At 36.5% G+C, this 19,311-nt stretch overlaps 1 protein-coding gene across 4 annotated transcripts in view; it reads right to left on the reverse strand.

Moving 5' to 3' along the window:
* LOC135217757 (thromboxane-A synthase-like) overlaps window positions 1–19,311 on the reverse strand; it is a 114,504-nt gene that overhangs the window by 7,233 nt on the left and 87,960 nt on the right. For 3 of the 4 annotated variants that reach the window (XM_064253768.1, XM_064253769.1, XM_064253770.1), the window contains exons 3-10: window positions 19,095–19,197; window positions 8,125–8,177; window positions 6,461–6,557; window positions 4,612–4,728; window positions 3,919–4,086; window positions 1,929–2,123; window positions 1,159–1,701; window positions 16–104 (exon numbers count right to left, since the gene is read on the reverse strand). In XM_064253768.1, the coding sequence (XP_064109838.1) occupies window positions 16–104; window positions 1,159–1,701; window positions 1,929–2,123; window positions 3,919–4,086; window positions 4,612–4,728; window positions 6,461–6,557; window positions 8,125–8,177; window positions 19,095–19,197 (1,365 nt within the window). Of the gene's footprint in view, window positions 1–15; window positions 105–1,158; window positions 1,702–1,928; window positions 2,124–3,918; window positions 4,087–4,611; window positions 4,729–6,460; window positions 6,558–8,124; window positions 8,178–11,964; window positions 12,014–19,094; window positions 19,198–19,311 lie in introns of those variants that run through there. The other variant, XM_064253771.1, reaches the window with a different exon arrangement.

Consider the following 19,311-nt stretch of genomic DNA (forward strand, 5'->3'; position numbering starts at 1 on the left):
ACCCATCCGACTTACCAAGGTACAGGAGGGTACAGTCTGAGAGCTTCCAAATAGACGCGATCGAGAATGGTCAGACGACTTATGTCTTCGTAGCTCAGCTGTTTCTAAAATTTAGTTAAGAAATGAATACATTCGGGTTAATCATTTTATAAAATTACTATTCTTTAAAGTTACCCTGGATGAAAGGACATCAGATAGTATAATTAGGGCAACATAGACAGACCCCCTGTTTACTGAGGAGTCTGTATGATAGTAGGGGTGACATTTTTTCGAAAGTACTATCATGCAGGAGCCTAGTTTTAAATACAGGGCACCCCCGATATACGGCACCACTGAATTAAGGTGTTCCGATCTTACTGCACTTTTTCAAGTACATTTAGCAAGAATAGGGTCTAGTTATTGCACCGTTAACAGCACTCACAACAAGAATAGGTAGTTGTAGCACAGTAATCAAGTTATGTGCCGTAAGCACTGGCACCTATTTATTAATAAGCACCGACTTATGGCAAACATCAACTCATGGTGTGCCGCTGGAACGGTTACGGAACCCCACCTTAAGTCAGGGACTTCCTGTATACCGAGAATCTATGATCTCTCTCTCTCTCTCTCTCTCTCTCTCTCTCTCTCTCTCTCTCTCTCTCTCTCTCTCTCAATCAATGGGTCACATAGAAGCCCAAGAGCTAATGGAGTGATAAAACTGAAAAAAAGATATCTCATGAGACTGATGCTATGAGATTAATTTGACCATTTGGCACTGATGATTACTGAACCACCACTGGGTGCTGGAAATTACAAAGTAAGTATTTGGCCATGGCGATTACAAAGGTCCTGGAGTATCAGACAAAGAATATTAAAAGACAGTTACCTCAGACTAAGCAACCACTAGACCATAATCTACCTAATTACGTATATGACAAACATAACTACAGTAAGTATACTGACATTGGGAATTATAGTATGTACAGTTTTTTCACAAAGTAGTTTCATATTTAGCCTACATTCCAAACTGACTACTAACTACCCATTAAATCCCACTTGAGCTGCCAATATATATATATATAAATGTTAATGACTGTGCACTGGAAATTCAGCTGTCGATAAACAGTGCACTTATTTAACATTTTTCATATTTAACTTATACTTATATATGTTGCTTACCTTGTCCCCTATGACAGTTTTGATTTCCTCAAAGCATTTATCCTGCCACTCTTGGTGTTTGGCTAAAATATAACAAGTATAAGCTATGGCATTAGCCGTGGTTTCGTACCCAGCCAAGATGAACATGTAGGCATTGCTCACAACTTCATCATCTGTCAACTTATGTTGTTTTTGGTTTCCCTCATCCTGGCTTTCGATTTTCTCTTCTCCCTCCTTCGCATCTTCCCTGCTTCTGTTCTGTCTGCTCTTACCACGAGGACTTTTGGGCTTGTCCGTTTTACCTCTGGTAATCGAAGGCGACTCTCCTGCAGAAGGTAATGTGGATTCTTGTTCGTCATCTCTTGAAGTGATGCTTTCTTTTCTAAGTTTGCTGGGACTGGGGGATTCTGGGTCATCTTGTGAATTATCTTCTTGAGAGGAACTTATAACCTGAGATTCTTCCTGTGGGGAAAACCCCTGGTCTGTCATCTCCAAGGTGGTATCTTCCAGCATCCCAGGGTCGTCAGACGCATCAATCAGAAGCTGTAGGAAATCCGTGCAACCCTGAGAGATAAAAAGTGAGAGATTACTATCTCACAATAACCTTTCTAGTCTGCTTCCTATTATATTTAGGCCACCTTTCAAAATATTAGTAAGCTTTAGGAGTTGAGAGATTACAAGAATTTGGTCTGTCTCAGTAAACACAGACAAATTTGACAGGAAGACTGTACAGACAGTCTATATAATAAGATTATCCTTAGACCCAGTTTAGAATCGCCATTCTCACATACCTCGTAAGGTGTAGCTCGCCTCCGGGCGAGGACATCGCGCAGGTTTGTCATAACCGCCCGTTCTACCAGGGCAGAGTCTGTCGAACCCCTGAAGTAACGAAGCCAGGGGGCCAGGCCAGGGAATATCATGGCCATGACCACCAAGGGCGAGATGGCGAACCTGAAGAAGCGCCTGACCAGTAGGAGGAGTGGCTCCTTCAGGAGAGAAAAGGTGGGCTTAATTACAGATTCTGATTTGAAGGAAATTAGGCCTATAATATATACTTCTCTGTTTTGGGTGGAAAAGGACAGAGTTAGATGGTATTTTCCATCTCTCTCTCTCTCTCTCTCTAAAAATCTCTCTCTCTCTCTCTCTCGTCCTCCGGATCTCTCTCTCATCTCTCTCTCTCTCTCTCTCTCTATTCTCTCTTCTCCTCTCTTCTCTATTGACTCTTTGTTTTTCTTTGAACAAAAATGAAAGGAAGATGTACGCTCATCTTTTCTGTCTACCTGGAGAGAGAGAGAGAGAGATACTGCATAATATACAGTCGCTGTAAACTGCTCTGTAATACCTATTACATGTAAATTTACCCCCACCGAAGAAAAAGCATAAAATAATTCACTAATTTTAAATGAAATACTCGTAAATATCTAGGTCACGTAAGCAATTTTTAGTTTTAAAAAAAGGGTATATTTGTAAAACCATTCATCAAACTATCAGAAACTAAAATGCAGATTTGGAAAACCTGTAGTTCAAAGTTTTAAGGAGCCATTTCCGAGAGAATTGACTATTAACGAAAAAAGCCCCGTAGACGTAGAATTCACTGTTCTAAATACCATTACTTTGGTATAAATTGTCAAAAAATATTGTCAACTACAGAAATCAATCTTGCATTACATCCTTAACAAAACATCCAAATAAAACATAGCAACATAAGAAAGAACATTTCTTGCAACATATCGCCAAAAACAAAAGATAAAAAAAAAAGAAGGATGACAGGTCAGCCAACTACAAAAGTTCACTACAACTAAAAAGCTTTAGAAAAGTCTTAATTTAACTTAGTGCTGACATAAACGAGATCCCTCCAGCAACATGACACTCTCAAAGACGTTTTTGTCTTGCCATCTGGGACCAGAATGGCCCAAATCGTAAAGAAAAACAAGAAAAACAAAACGGGTAAAGTAATTACCTGTTGCCTGAACACATTCCCAGAATTTACTTGTCGCCAAACTTTGTTTACAAAACAATTGTGATTCCTGGTCAATTTTTTTAAACGCGTTCTTTGAATTCTCTCTCTCTCTCTCTCTCTCTCTCTCTCTCTCTCTCTCTCTCTCTCTCTCTCTCTCTCAACTCGGACGAGTTCTTTATCTCTCTCTCTCTCAACTCGGACGAGTTCTTCTCATATCTCTCTCTCAACTTGGCCGAGTTCTCTCTCTCTCTCTCTCAACTTGGCCGAGTTCTCTCTCTCTCTCTCTCTCTCTCTCTCTCTCTCTCTCTCTCTCTCTCTCTCTCTCTCTCACTTGGACGAGTTCTTTATCTCTCTCTCTCTTCAACTCGGACGAGTTTCTTCTCGTATCTCTCTCTCAAACAACTTGGCCAGTTTCCTCTCCTTCATCTCTCTCTCTCCCCTCTCTCTCTCTCTCTCTCTCTCTCTCTCTCTCTCTCTCTCTCGTCGTCTTTACATACATAACTTCATACAGACAAATATACACTTATATATTATGTAAATTAAATAAAGAGCTCACTAAACATTCGGTTTGCATCAAGCCCAAAAGTTCCTATTACTGCCATCAACACCTGCCCCAAGCAGGAATCGAACCTGGGCCTCTGGTTAAGCACAGTGATAGACAGTTAACCTGACCATTCAGCCATGAAGAGAAATACTCCAGATTCAAATCCTGGTCAGGGTCGATTCAATTATAATACCCAATTACTGTGACTTTTCATTCAGTTATTTTTTAAGGTAAATAACGTATTATTTATTCTTAAATTTTGGGAAGTATTCCGAACCTCTGGATTCTTAAGACATTCGAGTTTCATGGCCAAAGCACATCGTCCGATCACGTCCAAAGTGAGTCGCTGGGAGATACTGAATATGTCCATATCTAAGCCACTGTCAGCATGTTCGGACACCACAGCCAAGAAATCGTCTACGATCCCTTGCATCAGACCCATCATCTATGGAGAGAAATTACGATTCATATTATAGTCTCTCGGACTAGACATTCTTTAAATAGTGGTCGTGGTCATGCCACACTTTTTCCAGGTATTATTTACCTCAAATTGACATCCTATGAATGATAAATGATAAGAATACATGGCAAAAGTACTACCGCTGGGACCTGTAACCGAGTCCCTCAGAGCTTTGTTTGAAATTGAGAACTAGACCGAGTTTAGTGCAGAGATCGATGCAATTCGCTATTCTTTTGAATGATAATGATACTACAGTATTTTCAGGTATTAGTTACCTCAAAATAGAAATCTAAGGACCTATATAGAATCATTCAGAGCTGACAGGGACACAGATCAGGCAAGATTATTTTTTTAAGAGCTGACACAAGCTGAAAACCTCAAAAAGCAGTTGGTCTTTGAAACTGTCAGCAGAGAGTGGATAGCAAAGATGGAAGGGGGAGGATATGAATTAAGGGACAGCTTAGGAAGAAAAATGATAATATTAATGACAACATCTGTCTCCTATCTCACCATCTTCAGCCTGGACAGAGAGAAGACTGGCGCGGTGAGGCGCCTCAGGAACTTCCAGTGGTGGTCTCGCATGTCGACGATCATGTCGCTGTAAGGTTTCTTGGCAAGGAAGTAACGCTGGAACAACAAATACAAAGAATAACGCTGACGCGTGACGAAGTCACGCACAGGTAACCTTCAGTTGTTACGTTACTGGATGAGGATTGAGGAGGGGGGCTTATTTGAAAGAAATGACAGAATTTGTGAGGCGTGTATAGGCCTACTTACAATAGCTGGGCAAACAATGCTGTGCAGTTTGAACCAGATATATTCGCCTCTTATTTTATTTATATTAACTATTTAAGAAATTTATTCATTCATATTTTTTCTTTTATAATTACTGACCTCTTCTGTTTACTTCTTTCTAATGAACAGCATAATATTCTTTGAATCGGGTCCTTTGTCTGAATATAAACATAACAATAACATAACATAATAATAATAAAATAAATAATAAATAATATAAAATAATAATAAAATAATAATAAATAAAATAATAATAAAATAATAATAATAATAAAATAATAAAAATAATAAAGATAATAAAAATAATAAAATAATAAAATAATAAAAATAATAAAATAATAAATTAAAATAAAATAATAAAATATAATAAATAATAAAAATATAAATAATAAAATAATCATAAAAAATAAAATAATAATAAATATATAATAAAATAAAAATAATAAAATAAAATAATATAAATAAAAATAATAAAATAAAATAATAATAAATAATAAAATAATATAATAAAAATAAAAGTAATAAAAATAAATAAATAATAAAATAATTTAATTAAAATAAAAAAAAAAAAATTAAAAATAATAAATAATAATAATATAATAATAATAAAAATAAATAATAATAATAATAATAAATAATATAATAATAATAATAATAAATAATAATAATAATAATAATAATAATATTTGTGTATGCTGGAAACAGACCTTCTTTCAAACAAGTTTTATTAAAAATAATGGCAGAATTCACAGAATTGATTTTGTACAATATTCTTTCAATTCTCCTTATGATTTGTCTTTCTGGCACGCTGGTATTATAAAGCAGCTGTCCAAATATTCATCGTGCTGTAGGTCGTCAACGGAATTTCGGGCTGGTGTTATCAAAGGCAAACGGGTGGTTGTCAGGGACAGGCTGGGGTCGTCAACAGGTATACAGGTGCGTTTCGTAGGTCGGGAACAGGCCGTAGTCGTCAGGGGTCTATCCGGTATTTCTTGTTATAACAGGCGTCTACAAACATCTGACACAGACCATAGCACTCAGCGATCCCGGCCCGAAGATGGCCAAACGAGGTGGCCGAAACATGTAGACGCCTATAGGAAAACCAGAAACGAAGAAATAACAAGAAATACCGGATAGACCCCTGACGACTACGGCCTGTTCCCGACCTACGAAACGCACCTGTATACCTGTTGACGACCCCAGCCTGTCCCTGACAACCAGTTTGCCTTTGATAACACCAGCCCGAAATTCCGTTGACGACCTACAGCACGATGAATATTGGACAGCTGCTTTATAATACCAGCGTGCCAGAAAGACAAATCATAAGGAGAATTGAAAGAATATTGTACAAAATCAATTCTGTGAATTCTGCCATTATTTTTAATAAAATAATAATAATAATATACCTTCCAGATGGTCGAGACGACAAGTCCCTGACCCTGTGGGGAGGTTACGTACCCTCTGGAACCTCAGACCAAGTTACTATATCACTCCGCACACTTAATAATAAAAATTGTTTGTGCGTTACCCACCGAGCAAAGGATGTGAACTCCTGAATACTCACGGCCCTGTTGGCGAAGGCTGGGAAATCCTTGATGAGGATTTGTCTCAGCATCTCCAGGTCTGCCACCAACAGAGTCGGTCTGTGCCCTGTGAAATACCTGGAACAGACGACAGGAACGGATGAAAGCAACAGACGAAAGGAAACAGACAAAGGGAACACATAAAAGGAGCAGACGAAGGAGCAGACGAAGGAGCAGATGAAAGGAACAGACGAAGGAACAGATGAAAGGAACAGACGAAGGAAACAGACAAAGAGAACAGATGAAAGGAGCATTTAATAAGGACAACAACAGAACGAAGACAGTTTGCCAGACGATAGAGTGGAATACGGGGCTTAGGCCAAAGGCCAAGCGCTGGGACCTATGAGGTCATTCGGCGGTAAAGGGGGGAAACTGAAGATAAAAGGATTTTGAAATTAAAGCAATGCCTACAGTGCAGGCCCGTGAGGTGCATCGATGGCACTATACCCTCCTGCGGGCTGTGGGAAATCAGTTAAAGAGAGAGAGAGAGAGAGAGAGAGAGAGAGAGAGAGAGAGAGAGAGAGAGAGAGAGAGAGAGAGAGACATTCCTAAGGCCCGCCACTATCTCAACACCAGGCTCTTTTGTTCATCAGATAAACAGAATTTGGCTGATCAAAGGTTCCACCGAATTAAGCAGAAACAAAGTTAAAGAAACCACTAATTAAGTCTTCTCATTCCTTGGGGGGGAACCATTTTATTTTTGTATGTTTGACCCCGTTACAATCTATAGCCAATTATATATATTATTTATCTTTCACTTCCTCTATCATTCAAGTAGCAATGATTAATCTTCCTGTCCTCCTCTGTCCTAAATTATCTCTGTTATACACTGTCTACAAACCGATCATTTTTTACTGCCTCTACCTTTATATTCCCTTAAATTCCAGTTCTCCTCATCTAGAATAAACACTGAATGACTAGAAGTGCTACAGGAAAAACAAGAGGGTCTACAGAGAAGTTCTCAAGGGTCTACAGAGAAGTTAACTCCTAGGTCTAAAGAGGAGTTCTAAGAGGGGTCTACAGAGAAGTTAAATGCAGAAAAGAATGGTTACAGAGCAAATAGCGATGTGTTCTCTGCATCAAAGTAATCTTAGCTCGATGGAGTGAGTATCTAGGCATTTCCTTGTGAAGTTTAAACAAACAATGTTCATTGAAACCTGTCAAAACAATGAGTCTAAATGAATGGAGTTCGTGGCCTCAAAACTGGGATACTACAAAGAGGGTCTTGTTCTCGATAGACAAGATTCAAAACAGCACGCTACAGGCAGCTTTTCCAAGCTATAATTCTACTAAGATTTAGCGCAGCCAAAGCTAAAAAGGCTTAAGCATAAAAGCTAAAGTGTGTTTCAGAAGCATTATTCGCTCTTATCTCGGGAGGCTACGTAACTTGAATGAAAATTTTTGCGAAATACTTCGTCAGTTTTCATTTTGTTCAGAAGCTGTAGCCCGAGAATGTCTGTTACAAACTACTAATTTATATTTATATAAAACCAATTTGATTAATATTTAATTTTAGCAACATATGAAAGAAAGAATATGAAACCTTTGAGAACATTTCAAACGCTTCTTTTAAAGTAATTACTCAAAAAACAAAAGCATTTACGTTTCAATTCTCGAAGCTTTGCGCAATCCTTCGTTCACTTACCCGCACACGTTGCCATATCTCTCCAGCCACTCCGTCTGCACGGCCAGAATATCCTACGGAAAAGAATTAATTCAGCTGTAAACAGGTTGATTAAGACGAATGGTGCCAGAAATAAATGAAAAAAAAAAATAAAGTAACAAAAAGGTCTTTGACTATGAACAAGGTCTCTCTCTGCGTTTGCTAACTGCGTATTGAATGAAATGGTTAATTAGGGCAGTCTTTTAAATATAGCTTTTCTATAAGATACATACATAGATACTACTACTACTACTACTTCTTCAGAATGTGAACCATATTCTTGTGGTACAAGAATATCACTACAAAGATTTTTATATTACGTAACTTTTTTATATTAGAAACGTTCAATTTTAACCTTAAATCTTGGTGAACCAGATTACGTCAACAATTTAAAAATAAAATAACCTACTTTTTTTAACTACATTACTTAGTTGTTTTGCATAACCCAGAATCAACAAAAAACTACTTTTTTAAAGGCTGTCAAGACCTTACTGCATTACTTAGTTGTTTTGCATAACCCAGAGTTAAATTAACAACAAAACTCCAACCACTAATATCACAACCAAACAGGTGGCTTGCCAGACAAGCTTGGCTAAGCATGGGATTGCCTCTCTGAACTTGGGAATTACTCAGTGAAAGATTTAATGTTTCTACGACTCGAAATTTGGAATAATTTAATCAATTCCTTGAAGATGATGTTTGCAAATATAAGCCTAGAAATGCTCCGTACTACAATTCCTCTGTGAAGTTCGAAATGGGTAATGAGTTAACTTTGATAAAAATAGCTTGTAACAAAAACTTGACCAAAAGTTATATTTTTATAATAAAATAAGGTTTTGTATATATTTACCCAGTAATTATATGATGGCTATAAAATTACTGGGTAAGTCTCATACACAAAATCATGAGTTATGATGAAGCACATTACACAATCTACAACCCACAAGTTATGCAACTTTACAATCTACAATTCACTATACTCTGTTTTTTTCCATCTGTCCATCCGGCTGTGGTGTATGCGTATGGTAACACTGCGTCCCGGGCTTTAAATATAGTTACATTCAGCTTACATTCAACAATAATAATATCCTATTTCGAATATTAACTGTGTAATTAGCTTACAGTAATTTATTAAAACACTTTTCAGTTGCAAATTTACACCCAAATATCCTTTTATTTACCTAAAATTTACACATAGCCTAACTATTTAAAGCCCGGGAAGCAGTGTTACCATGTGAAAACACCACAGGCGGATGGACAGATGAAAAAAAAAACAGAGTATTATAGTTATGAAATACCTGACAATGTTAACATTCATAATTAAGCTACAGCCCAGTTCTGCGATTGGAGTCTTACTATAAAGTATTGCCACAACTTTTACAAGAAGTTAATAGATAAATAACCCCGTGGAAAGATTCACATGAATCAAGTTAGTGAGTGGAATGATGGAGGAGGAGGAGGAGGAGGAGGAGGAGGAGGATCCAATGTCAGGAAAATTGTAAACATATAAAAAAAAAAAAAAACCAGATTCTAGTCACATGAAAAAATATGTAGACAATCTGTTCTATTTAAGTTGAATGACTAAAGATAAAGACTTTAATGAGAGTGAAAGTACATAAGATAGAGGATGTTTGTTTTTTAGTGTCAAGTGAATACATTCCTACACGGGTTTGGGGAACACGTAAGCTATATATTACAGCGGATGTGAGAACTTGAAGAATTAAAAAAAAAATTTAAATGGGATATAAAGTAGAAATAATGCCATGAGAGAGAGAGAGAGAGAGAGAGAGAGAGAGAGCAAACTCTCAATATGAGAGTCAACTTAGACAAAAACACACACACACAATATATAATATATATATATATATATATATATATATATATATATAGATATACTATATATTATATATATATATATATATATATATATATATATATCTATATATATATATATATTATATATATATAATATAGTCAGAGATGACGAGGATAGATAGTATTTCGGTCCTATCGACCCTTTACTGAGGGTCCGATAGGACCGAGTACCGGCTACTCGTCATTTTTTTTTTCCTTCTGGCACCTTTATTTATACTAGCTCACGTTACTTCGTGATCAAGTTACATATATAAATATATATATATATATATATATATAATATATATATATATATATATAATATATACAGATAGCAAAACATGACAAAATCCGTCAACAACCCTGCCAACTTCCTGTGGGTCTTTTCAGAAACAATAATATAGTGTTTATAGTCTTAATACCAGTTTGTCAACTTGCAAGCGATGAGAGATGATGTGAATTGTTCTGTTTTTGGTAGCTGAAGGTTGCACCTGCCTCAAATATTATATATTTTTTATTTTTAAGTTTGTGTGAGCTTTTTTGTTTGGCCTAGCATTTGATCTAATTCGTATGTATAATATAAATTATAAATATATAAATAGTATATATACATACTGTACATAAAATGTGCAGGCCTGCATCCCTCAATTACTTTGCCAAGTCTCGTACATCTCTCATTTCACAGATAATAAATTACACAAAAGGAAAAAAGATAAAACAGAAAATCCAACAATTAAAATAACCAAACGTCTTACCCGACTACTTATCTTGCCATCGGCCATACCCGAGATTTCACAATATTGGTCCAATTAAACGGAACTATATTTTCCTCTCCTTTAATACTATTTATTCCACCGAGGAAGAAAATAAAGATAAAGATAATAAGCATAAGAGAAAGTTAAAACTAAGGTTTATTTTGGCTTGTGGTCGATTTTACCTAATGTGAGCAAGTGTTGTTTTGTGCCCTGAGCGATTGGTTGGTAACTAAGGCAATGATTTTTCAATGCTTAATTCGTAACTGGTTTAGTGATGTTTCTCATAAAAATCAAGTCTGTAATTGGCGAGTGATGCTTCTCATAACTTTGCTCAAACAAAATTAAACGAAAAACGCATATTAGTTCCTTCGGCGCAGTCCAGTTCCTCTGCTTCTAAACGTTTGCAAGAATGATTGATTTGAGATCCCTGATGTACTTTCTCTCTCTCTCTCTCTCTCTCTCTCTCTCTCTCTCTCTCTCTCGGCTCATCAGCTTAATTGGGTGGTCTACTAAATACTATCACAGAAAACTAAAACTTGAATTAAGTCTGTTTAGAGAGACCATTTCACTGCTCATTTGATTTTTTTTTCTTTTTTTTTAAAGTTCGTTAGTGGTAAGATTGTAAGTGATTGTGATTTTTTGTTGTTGTTTTTTGCTGCTGTTTTGTTTAATTAAGGTGCCCTAAGTGCCAAAACATGGGCACTGGTGGCCCCGGTGGTTATTTATGTAACTGGGTATTCTATGGTCGTAGCAACTGGTTGGCATTTTTCGAGTTTCTTCGAAATATTTTATTATTTCCCAAACAAACACATAATAAATAAATAAATAAATAAATAAATAAATAAATAAATAAATAAAATAAATAATAAATAAATAAATAAATAAATAAACTAAATAAAATAAATAAATAAATGGTCTTCTTAAAGAGTCCGACGGGATGGAAAACCCTACTAAAGATGGTAAACTTAGGAATTTTATTTTTTCAAGCCATAGAAGCTGGGTGGGGCGACACTTCCTACTTAAGACACGGAAGGAGGTTGGAGAGTTCCAGATTCTGAGCTAACTAGAGGGTTAGTTTCAACTCTCTCTCTCTCTCTCTCTCTCTCTCTCTCTCTCTCTCTCTCTCTCTCTCTCTCTGTGACAAGTACGAAAATATAGACTATCACTCTCCAACTCATAGACTTCTCAGTCCCAAAAAATAAATTATTTTTACCTTTCTTCAACTCGTATTTGGGGCACCAATTCGCATTCCCGCGTTGACTTGACCTGGACACTTCAAAGGGTATTTATCTACATTTAAAACCAAACCCCCCCCCCTCCCTCCACATCCCCCAGCCCACAGAGACCCGATTCGTTTTGTAAGATGTGTGATCTCGCTTGCATTAGCAGGCCGCTAAAACCTAGCGATGTTGCACAGCCAACTTTCTGAAGTACGGCCCACGACGTTTAGTCCTGATGACCATTATAAAACGGCTTTTTAGGAGTCGTAAATGTATTAAAAATAATAAAAATTATATTTATAAATATGCTCTTATTAATTCTGCTCTAATTACTAAGCTCCGATCGAGGAAAAACGGTAAAATAACTGAAAAATAAAGAAGTACATTTACCCTGTTGGCGGACATGACACATGTGGGGAAAAAAATACGACCCGCGGCTGTCTTGCCAACACGAGGATTGTTTACAAACAAAACCGCTCGGAATCCACACACAAAGGCTTTTATCCCTCGGGACATATTTACAGGTCGCCTTTTCAGTCTTTCTATCTTCCGTTTCTCCGGCGAATAAGATTTAGAAGTGAAAGAAGCGAGGATACGAAAGTTTAGTGTCAAAGTAGACAGCTTACAACCTCAGGGCTCTCTCTCTCTCCTTTTGTTTCTAAGACAAAAAAAATCTATACATCGGTAGAAAAGAGTAAAAAAAAAGCAAAGGAGTTTTCTGTACAGCGTGTAATGCCGTATGAAATTATGAAACTCCCAGCCGGTCGTGGTGGCCTGTGTTGCTGTGGTGCCAGAGGCACGATCATGGGTAACTTTTAATCTTACATAGAATAAAAACGACTGAGGCTAGAGGGCTGCAATTTAGTATATTTGAAGACAGGAGGGTGGACGATTAACATACCAATTTGCAGCCCTCTAGCCTCAGTAGTTTTTAAGATCTGGGGCAGACAGGAAAAGTGCGGACGGACAGACAAATAGCAATCACTATGATAGTTTTCTTTTACAGAACACTAAAAAGTAAAAGTAGAGGATCCGTGGTATAAATATATATGAAGTTTCCTAAGATCTATTACGCAGTGACAAAGAATTTTAAGGACGAATATCAAATCGTAAAAGGGGGGAAAAAATACAAATAAAAGTATTGCCAAAAGAACAAACACATTGGAGGATTATTAAGTACCATAATATGTAACCAAGGCACCTCAACACCTATATCTATAATTATGTAAGATCCAGATATCAAAATCTAAGATCCGGATCCGTCTCGAAAACAAAGCTCCAGGTTCGTATTTATAAGATACCACTCTATCTCAAAATCCAAGAACTAAATCTATTTCAGAGTCTAAGATCCAGATCTGTATTAGAATCAAATATCCAGAGCAACTCAAAACCCGAGACCCGGAGCCCTTTTAGAATCGAAGATCTGGAGCCGCCTCAAAACCTGAAATTCGGAGCCATTTTTGAAGAAACAGGTTTATCATCGAAGCTAAGACCCGGATCAGTCTTAAAATCTAAGAACTGGATCTGTCTTGGAATCCAAATTCTGGATCCATCTCCGAATCTAGGTACGGGATCCAACTCAAAATCTAAGATCAGTATGCTCCGGATCCACCTCCAAATCTAGATACCGAATCCAACTCAAAATCTACGATCCGGATCCATCTTGGAATCTAAAATCTGGATCCAATTCTGAATCTGAGATCCGGATCAAACTCAAAATCTAAGACCTGGATCTGTCTTGGAGTCCAAATTCTGGATCCATCTCCGAATCTAAGATCCGGATCCAACTCAAAATCTAACCAAACCTCCCTTGCCTCACGGACCACCATTCCAATACATTCCACTGGAATCCATCTATGACTTGTCGGCATAAGTTGAGAGACGGAGAGACAAGACACGAACGAACAGAGAGAGAGAGAGAGAGAGAGAGAGAGAGAGAGAGAGAGAGAGAGAGAGAGAGAGAATTCCAAGAACGGCAGAATGAGCTCCTTTTCAACTCCACCGAACAAATATCTCAAGCTGACAAAAGGATATATATGGGCGTCCTGGGGGAGATTTAAAATTGACCCCAGACCTGTCAATAGATCGTTATAACAAAAAAAAAGTTGTTAACTTTCAATTTCGATTCTATTTTTAAACTGACCCAGGGTTGGTACCAGTCTTGGGAGTGATTATTATTATTATTATTATTATTATTATTATTATTATTATTATTATTATATGCACTAAAACTTAAGATTACATTTAGACAGGCGCATTGGCAGTGATGTTCCTACTACAAGCCTCTTTGGGGATGAGTACAATTCGCAAAAGCGAGGACCGTTCTAAATAACAGCTTAGAGAAAGATGACCATACCTGTTGTTATCGTTAATAATTATTAGTATGATTGTATTTAAATTAGACATACTGCAATTAAAAAATTAAGCCCGCCACCATCACTAAAATAGCAAGACTGGTCAGTGATGTCACTGGTGGCGTTCTACACCCAGCACGTTCAGCATTCCTGCCATGGCTGAATAAAAATCAAAAGGTATTTGCGCCATTTAAACCGAACTATAGCACTTGCTTCCTTTAGAATATACGAATAATCTATTATTCCTTCATTTACGTCCGGTTTTATGTTGTTTAAAGCTGGAATAACGGTTGGGACACTTTAAAAAAAAAAAAAGGTTCGGACATAACTTCTAAAATAACGAAAACAAATCGTTCCGTCGAGCTCACGAGCCAAGATCCCGTGCCGTGGTGCCAAGCTGTAGCCTAAACTCTCAGCGGGACAGACTCCGCATCGAACCGTTTAGTTGGAAGAGCAACGGTTCTCGGGATTCAAACAAAAACAAGCAAACAAACCCTGCAGCAGCAGCAGCAGTAGCTGTCCAGACAACCTAAATAAACCCAAAGAAGGCGGGTTTTTCCCTAAACGCTAGGTATAATCTTGCGAAGTGGGCCTGTATAGAAATCATAGTGCGTTAAAACTCAGGCTATATCTTGCAGCAGAGGAAAAGCGCCCACGCTAACTCGCTAAAGTACAACACAAACAGATCATAAACAAGTCCAGCTGCTCCGTTTCTTCGTGTAAATAGATAAATTTTATAAATAGATAAATTTAAACCCACGAGGAACAGGGACAACGCCTGACTCACATTTATAAGAATTATATCCATAGTTTTCTTTAAGATTTGACGTAAGAGTTGCGGCAGTTAATGTAACGACTAATAAAAGTCGACACGTACAGACATGGAGGCTAATTCTGATGTCGACAATACACACACACATTATATATATATATATATATATATATATATATATATATATATATATATATATATATATATATATATGTGTGTGTGTGTGTGTTGTGTGTGTGTGGTCAAACTTATCTGGATTCATCTTAATGGATAATTATTTGTCATCTGATCCATCTCAAAATCCATTAAATATTTTAGTCATTAATGGACACAGACGAACCAGCTCTTAAAAAAAAAAAAAAAAAAAAAAGTTTGTCAAATGAGTAAATAAAAAATGTGCTAAGTTTCTTCAGTGGAATAGGGTTTCCTGTACAGCGTATATTGCTGCATTGCCACCTATAGCGATGCCAGATGCACGATCATGGCTAACTTTAACCTTCAATAAAATAAAAACTACCGTGGCTACAAGGCTGCAATTCGGTATGGTTGATGATTGGAGGATGGCTGATCAATGTACCAATTTGCAGCCCTCTAGCCACAGCAGTTTGTAAGATCTGATAGTTCATTTTACAGAAAACTAAAAAGAAATTCATAAAATACAATTAAAAGTAAAAACTGCTTTTTTTTTCTTTTCTTTTCTTTTTCTCCCCAACATCTCATAAGCCTGACTCTTCATTTTCTCAACTCGAAGTGTATTGTCCGTCAGAATGACGTCAGCGTCAGCTGGTGACGTTGACAAAACGTATATATTTTAAGAGAATATAAGGAGAATTAGTTTCCTACGAGTGTGTGCGTATGAACTGTCACGAAAGACATTGGAATTGACACTTATCAACCGAATTGAAAAATGGATTTATTCAATTCTCTTCAAGACGGATGCCTTAAAGTGATATATTATTGATTTATAGAAAAATGTGAGTAATAAAATAAATATAGCTTTTGAAGTAGATATCACTGTCCATGCAAATAAGTAGATATCACTCTCTATACAAATACGAAAAATAAATACTAATTTCTATACAAATACGAAAAGTAGATACTAATCTCTATACGAATACGAACAAAAGATATTAATCTCTATACAAATACTATAAAAAGTAAATATTTCTCTATATAAATCTAAAAAAGTAGATTGCACACTACAATTAATACTTCTGTCAATAAAAATATGCAAAGTAAATATTACACTACACAAATGGAAATATTAATATTTGTCTAAAAATATATGCAAAGTAAATATCATACTATACAATTATAAATAAAGTGAAAATTCGAGTGTGATTCTACGTACATTTAATCTAAATATAACATCTTGCAGATTAATATCTACAGAATTACTAACTCTATGGCTATAAAAATTCCAAGTGTAAAGCAGATATTATCCAGATCCAACACAAAACGTTAGAAGATGAATATCTAGAGGCAATCAACTCTTGAAATGATAAGGACAAAATAATAAAAATCTAAGTCATAGCATTAGAAAATTAAGTCAGATAATGAGCGTGAAATCCTTACAATAAAAAGGTTAAAATGCTGGTAAAGTAAGCGATGAGGAAACTTTGTTCTTTAAACAATCACAAACGAGAAAATAAAGACCAAGAAGCAGAAAGCGAGACTTGAAAGGAAACTGATCAAATCTGAGAAAAAGTATTAGGAAAAGAAACGCGCTAAATGAAACGACGCCTTACAGTAACCACCATACAAAGACCACAAAAAAACACACATAAAGATTGTGGGAGCCATCCTCACACACAAAAATACACTCCAGCCCCAACCCTCCCCTCCCCCCAGCAAATGAGAGAAGCAAGTACTTCTGTTCTGAGACCGATTACGTCACCCGCCATGTTTCGAAGACGAAGCCAAGGTCTTCGTCGATTCCCAATCATCCCCCCAACCCCTGGTAGGGGCCACGCCCCCTTCCTCAGGAAGCGTGAAGCCACGTCAGCTTAAAATTCACAAAGAAGAGGAGGAGGAGGAGAAGAAAAAGCCATGCAAACGCCGCTGACGAAGAGGAAAAAACGAGATATTCATTCGTCCTCCCACTTCGTCGCATTCGCGAAACTTCGAGCAGATGACGCAACAAGCTGTTGACATTTGGCCGTCGATGCGTTTTTGTTTACCCAAGGGTTAAGTGACCTCAGGTAATGATGGTGGGCTGGTAGGTACTACTACCCTTTTTCACTTCAAAGAAATTGTTGTTTTTTTATATGTTTTTCTGTATATCTAGATTTTGGTGATGTTTAATGCAACAACGACAATTAACACGAATAATAATCTATATTACATATTCATATAGGACCTATATTTCGTGCTCTATTAACCCCAAATTATATAATTTAAGTCCTAAATGTGTTAACACTAAAAAATTTAAACTGGATATCGGCTCCCTAAGTGCTTTCCATTTTCACATTTAAAATCACAGGTATATATAAACTTTCACTATATATATCCTGCATCTATTGCTTCTATGTATCCTGCATGGATGGCATTCATCTATGGGATTCTGTGTATCCTGTATGGAGGACTTTCATCTATGGGATTTCCTATTGTTAACCTCCCCATATGGGATGACAAAAATCCTATTGGGGAATTCTATGTATGCAGTAATGGCGGATGACTTTCATCTATGGGATTTCTATGCTATCCCGTATGATGACGACTTCAATCTTATGGTGGGATTCTATGATAACTGTACTATTATGGATGACTTTCATCTATCAGATTCTATGTATCCCGTATGGATGACTTTCATCTGTGCCCGTTCTATGGGATTCCATGAATGCTGTATGGATGACTTTCATCTATGGGATTCTATGCATCCTGTATAGATGACGTTCATCTATAGGATTCAATGTATGTTGTATGGATGACAAATCTATGGGATTCTATGCATGTTGTATGGATGACAAATCTGTTGTTTTAGGGTGCTTTTACATTGCATGGAACCAGTGGTCATTCAGCAACGGGACCAACGGCTTGACGTGACTTCCGAACCACGTCGAGAGTGAACTTCTATCACCAGAAATACACATCTCTCACTCCTCAATGGAATGGCCGAGAATCGAACCCGCGACCACCGAGGTGGAACGCTAATACCATACCAACCAGGCCGCTGAGGCGCTGGATGACAAATCTATGGGATTCTATGTATACTGCATAGATGACTTTCATCTATGGGATTCTATGTATCCCATATGGATGACTTTAATCTATGGGATTCTATGTATCCCATATGGATGACTTTAATCTACTGATAACAAATTTACGTTAAGTCTTTGAACGCTTAGAGTACCAAGTTATTATCTAATCTCTATAAGCAACACAACCTCCCTTATCTATTTTAGATAGTGAAATCACGCGTGTAGAAAAAAAGGTTACAATCACGTTGCAAATACATTACAAACATTATACACACTTTACAAACATGTTATAGAAATGCTTCAAGGGCACTGTAAACATGTTGAAGAAATGTTGCAAACATTGCAAATTCTACAAACATGTTGCAAACATTTTGCAAACACATTACATACTATAAACATGTTACAAACATTTAAAACATTAAAAAACTCTCTACTAACATACAACAATGTAACAAATATGTTACAAACACGTAACAATGTCATAAACATGTCAAAAACACACTACAAACAAGTCACAAACATGTTACTAACATTTAAAACTTGTTAAGAACACTTTACCAACACCTAACGATGTAACAAATGTTATAGTTAGAAACATGTTGCAAACATGTAATGTTAGAAACATGTTACAAACACACTGCAAACATGTCACGAACAAACTACAAACATGTTGTCAACATGTCACGAACATACTACAAAAATGTTGTCAACATGTCAAACTTTTTTTTTTTTTTTTTTTTTTTTTTGTTTTTTTTTTTTTTTTTTTTTTTTTTTTTTTTTTTTTAACACCTACTCACCTTATTCTTGGTTCGTATCTGGAGCAGATTCCCGAAAATGAGAGACGGCTTAGGCCCGGGGATCCCATGGCGACGCCAGAGAGAAAAGTGGTTAATTCTGCACCTGGAAAAAAATGATTGAATTATTATTATTATTATTTTTACTGTTGATATTATTATTATTATTATTATCTACTGTGTAGATAATAAAAAGAATTCTGAAATTAACTGAAGGGAA

This window comes from Macrobrachium nipponense, chromosome 7, assembly GCF_015104395.2.
Source record: "Macrobrachium nipponense isolate FS-2020 chromosome 7, ASM1510439v2, whole genome shotgun sequence".
NCBI classification, from domain to species: domain Eukaryota; kingdom Metazoa; phylum Arthropoda; class Malacostraca; order Decapoda; family Palaemonidae; genus Macrobrachium; species Macrobrachium nipponense.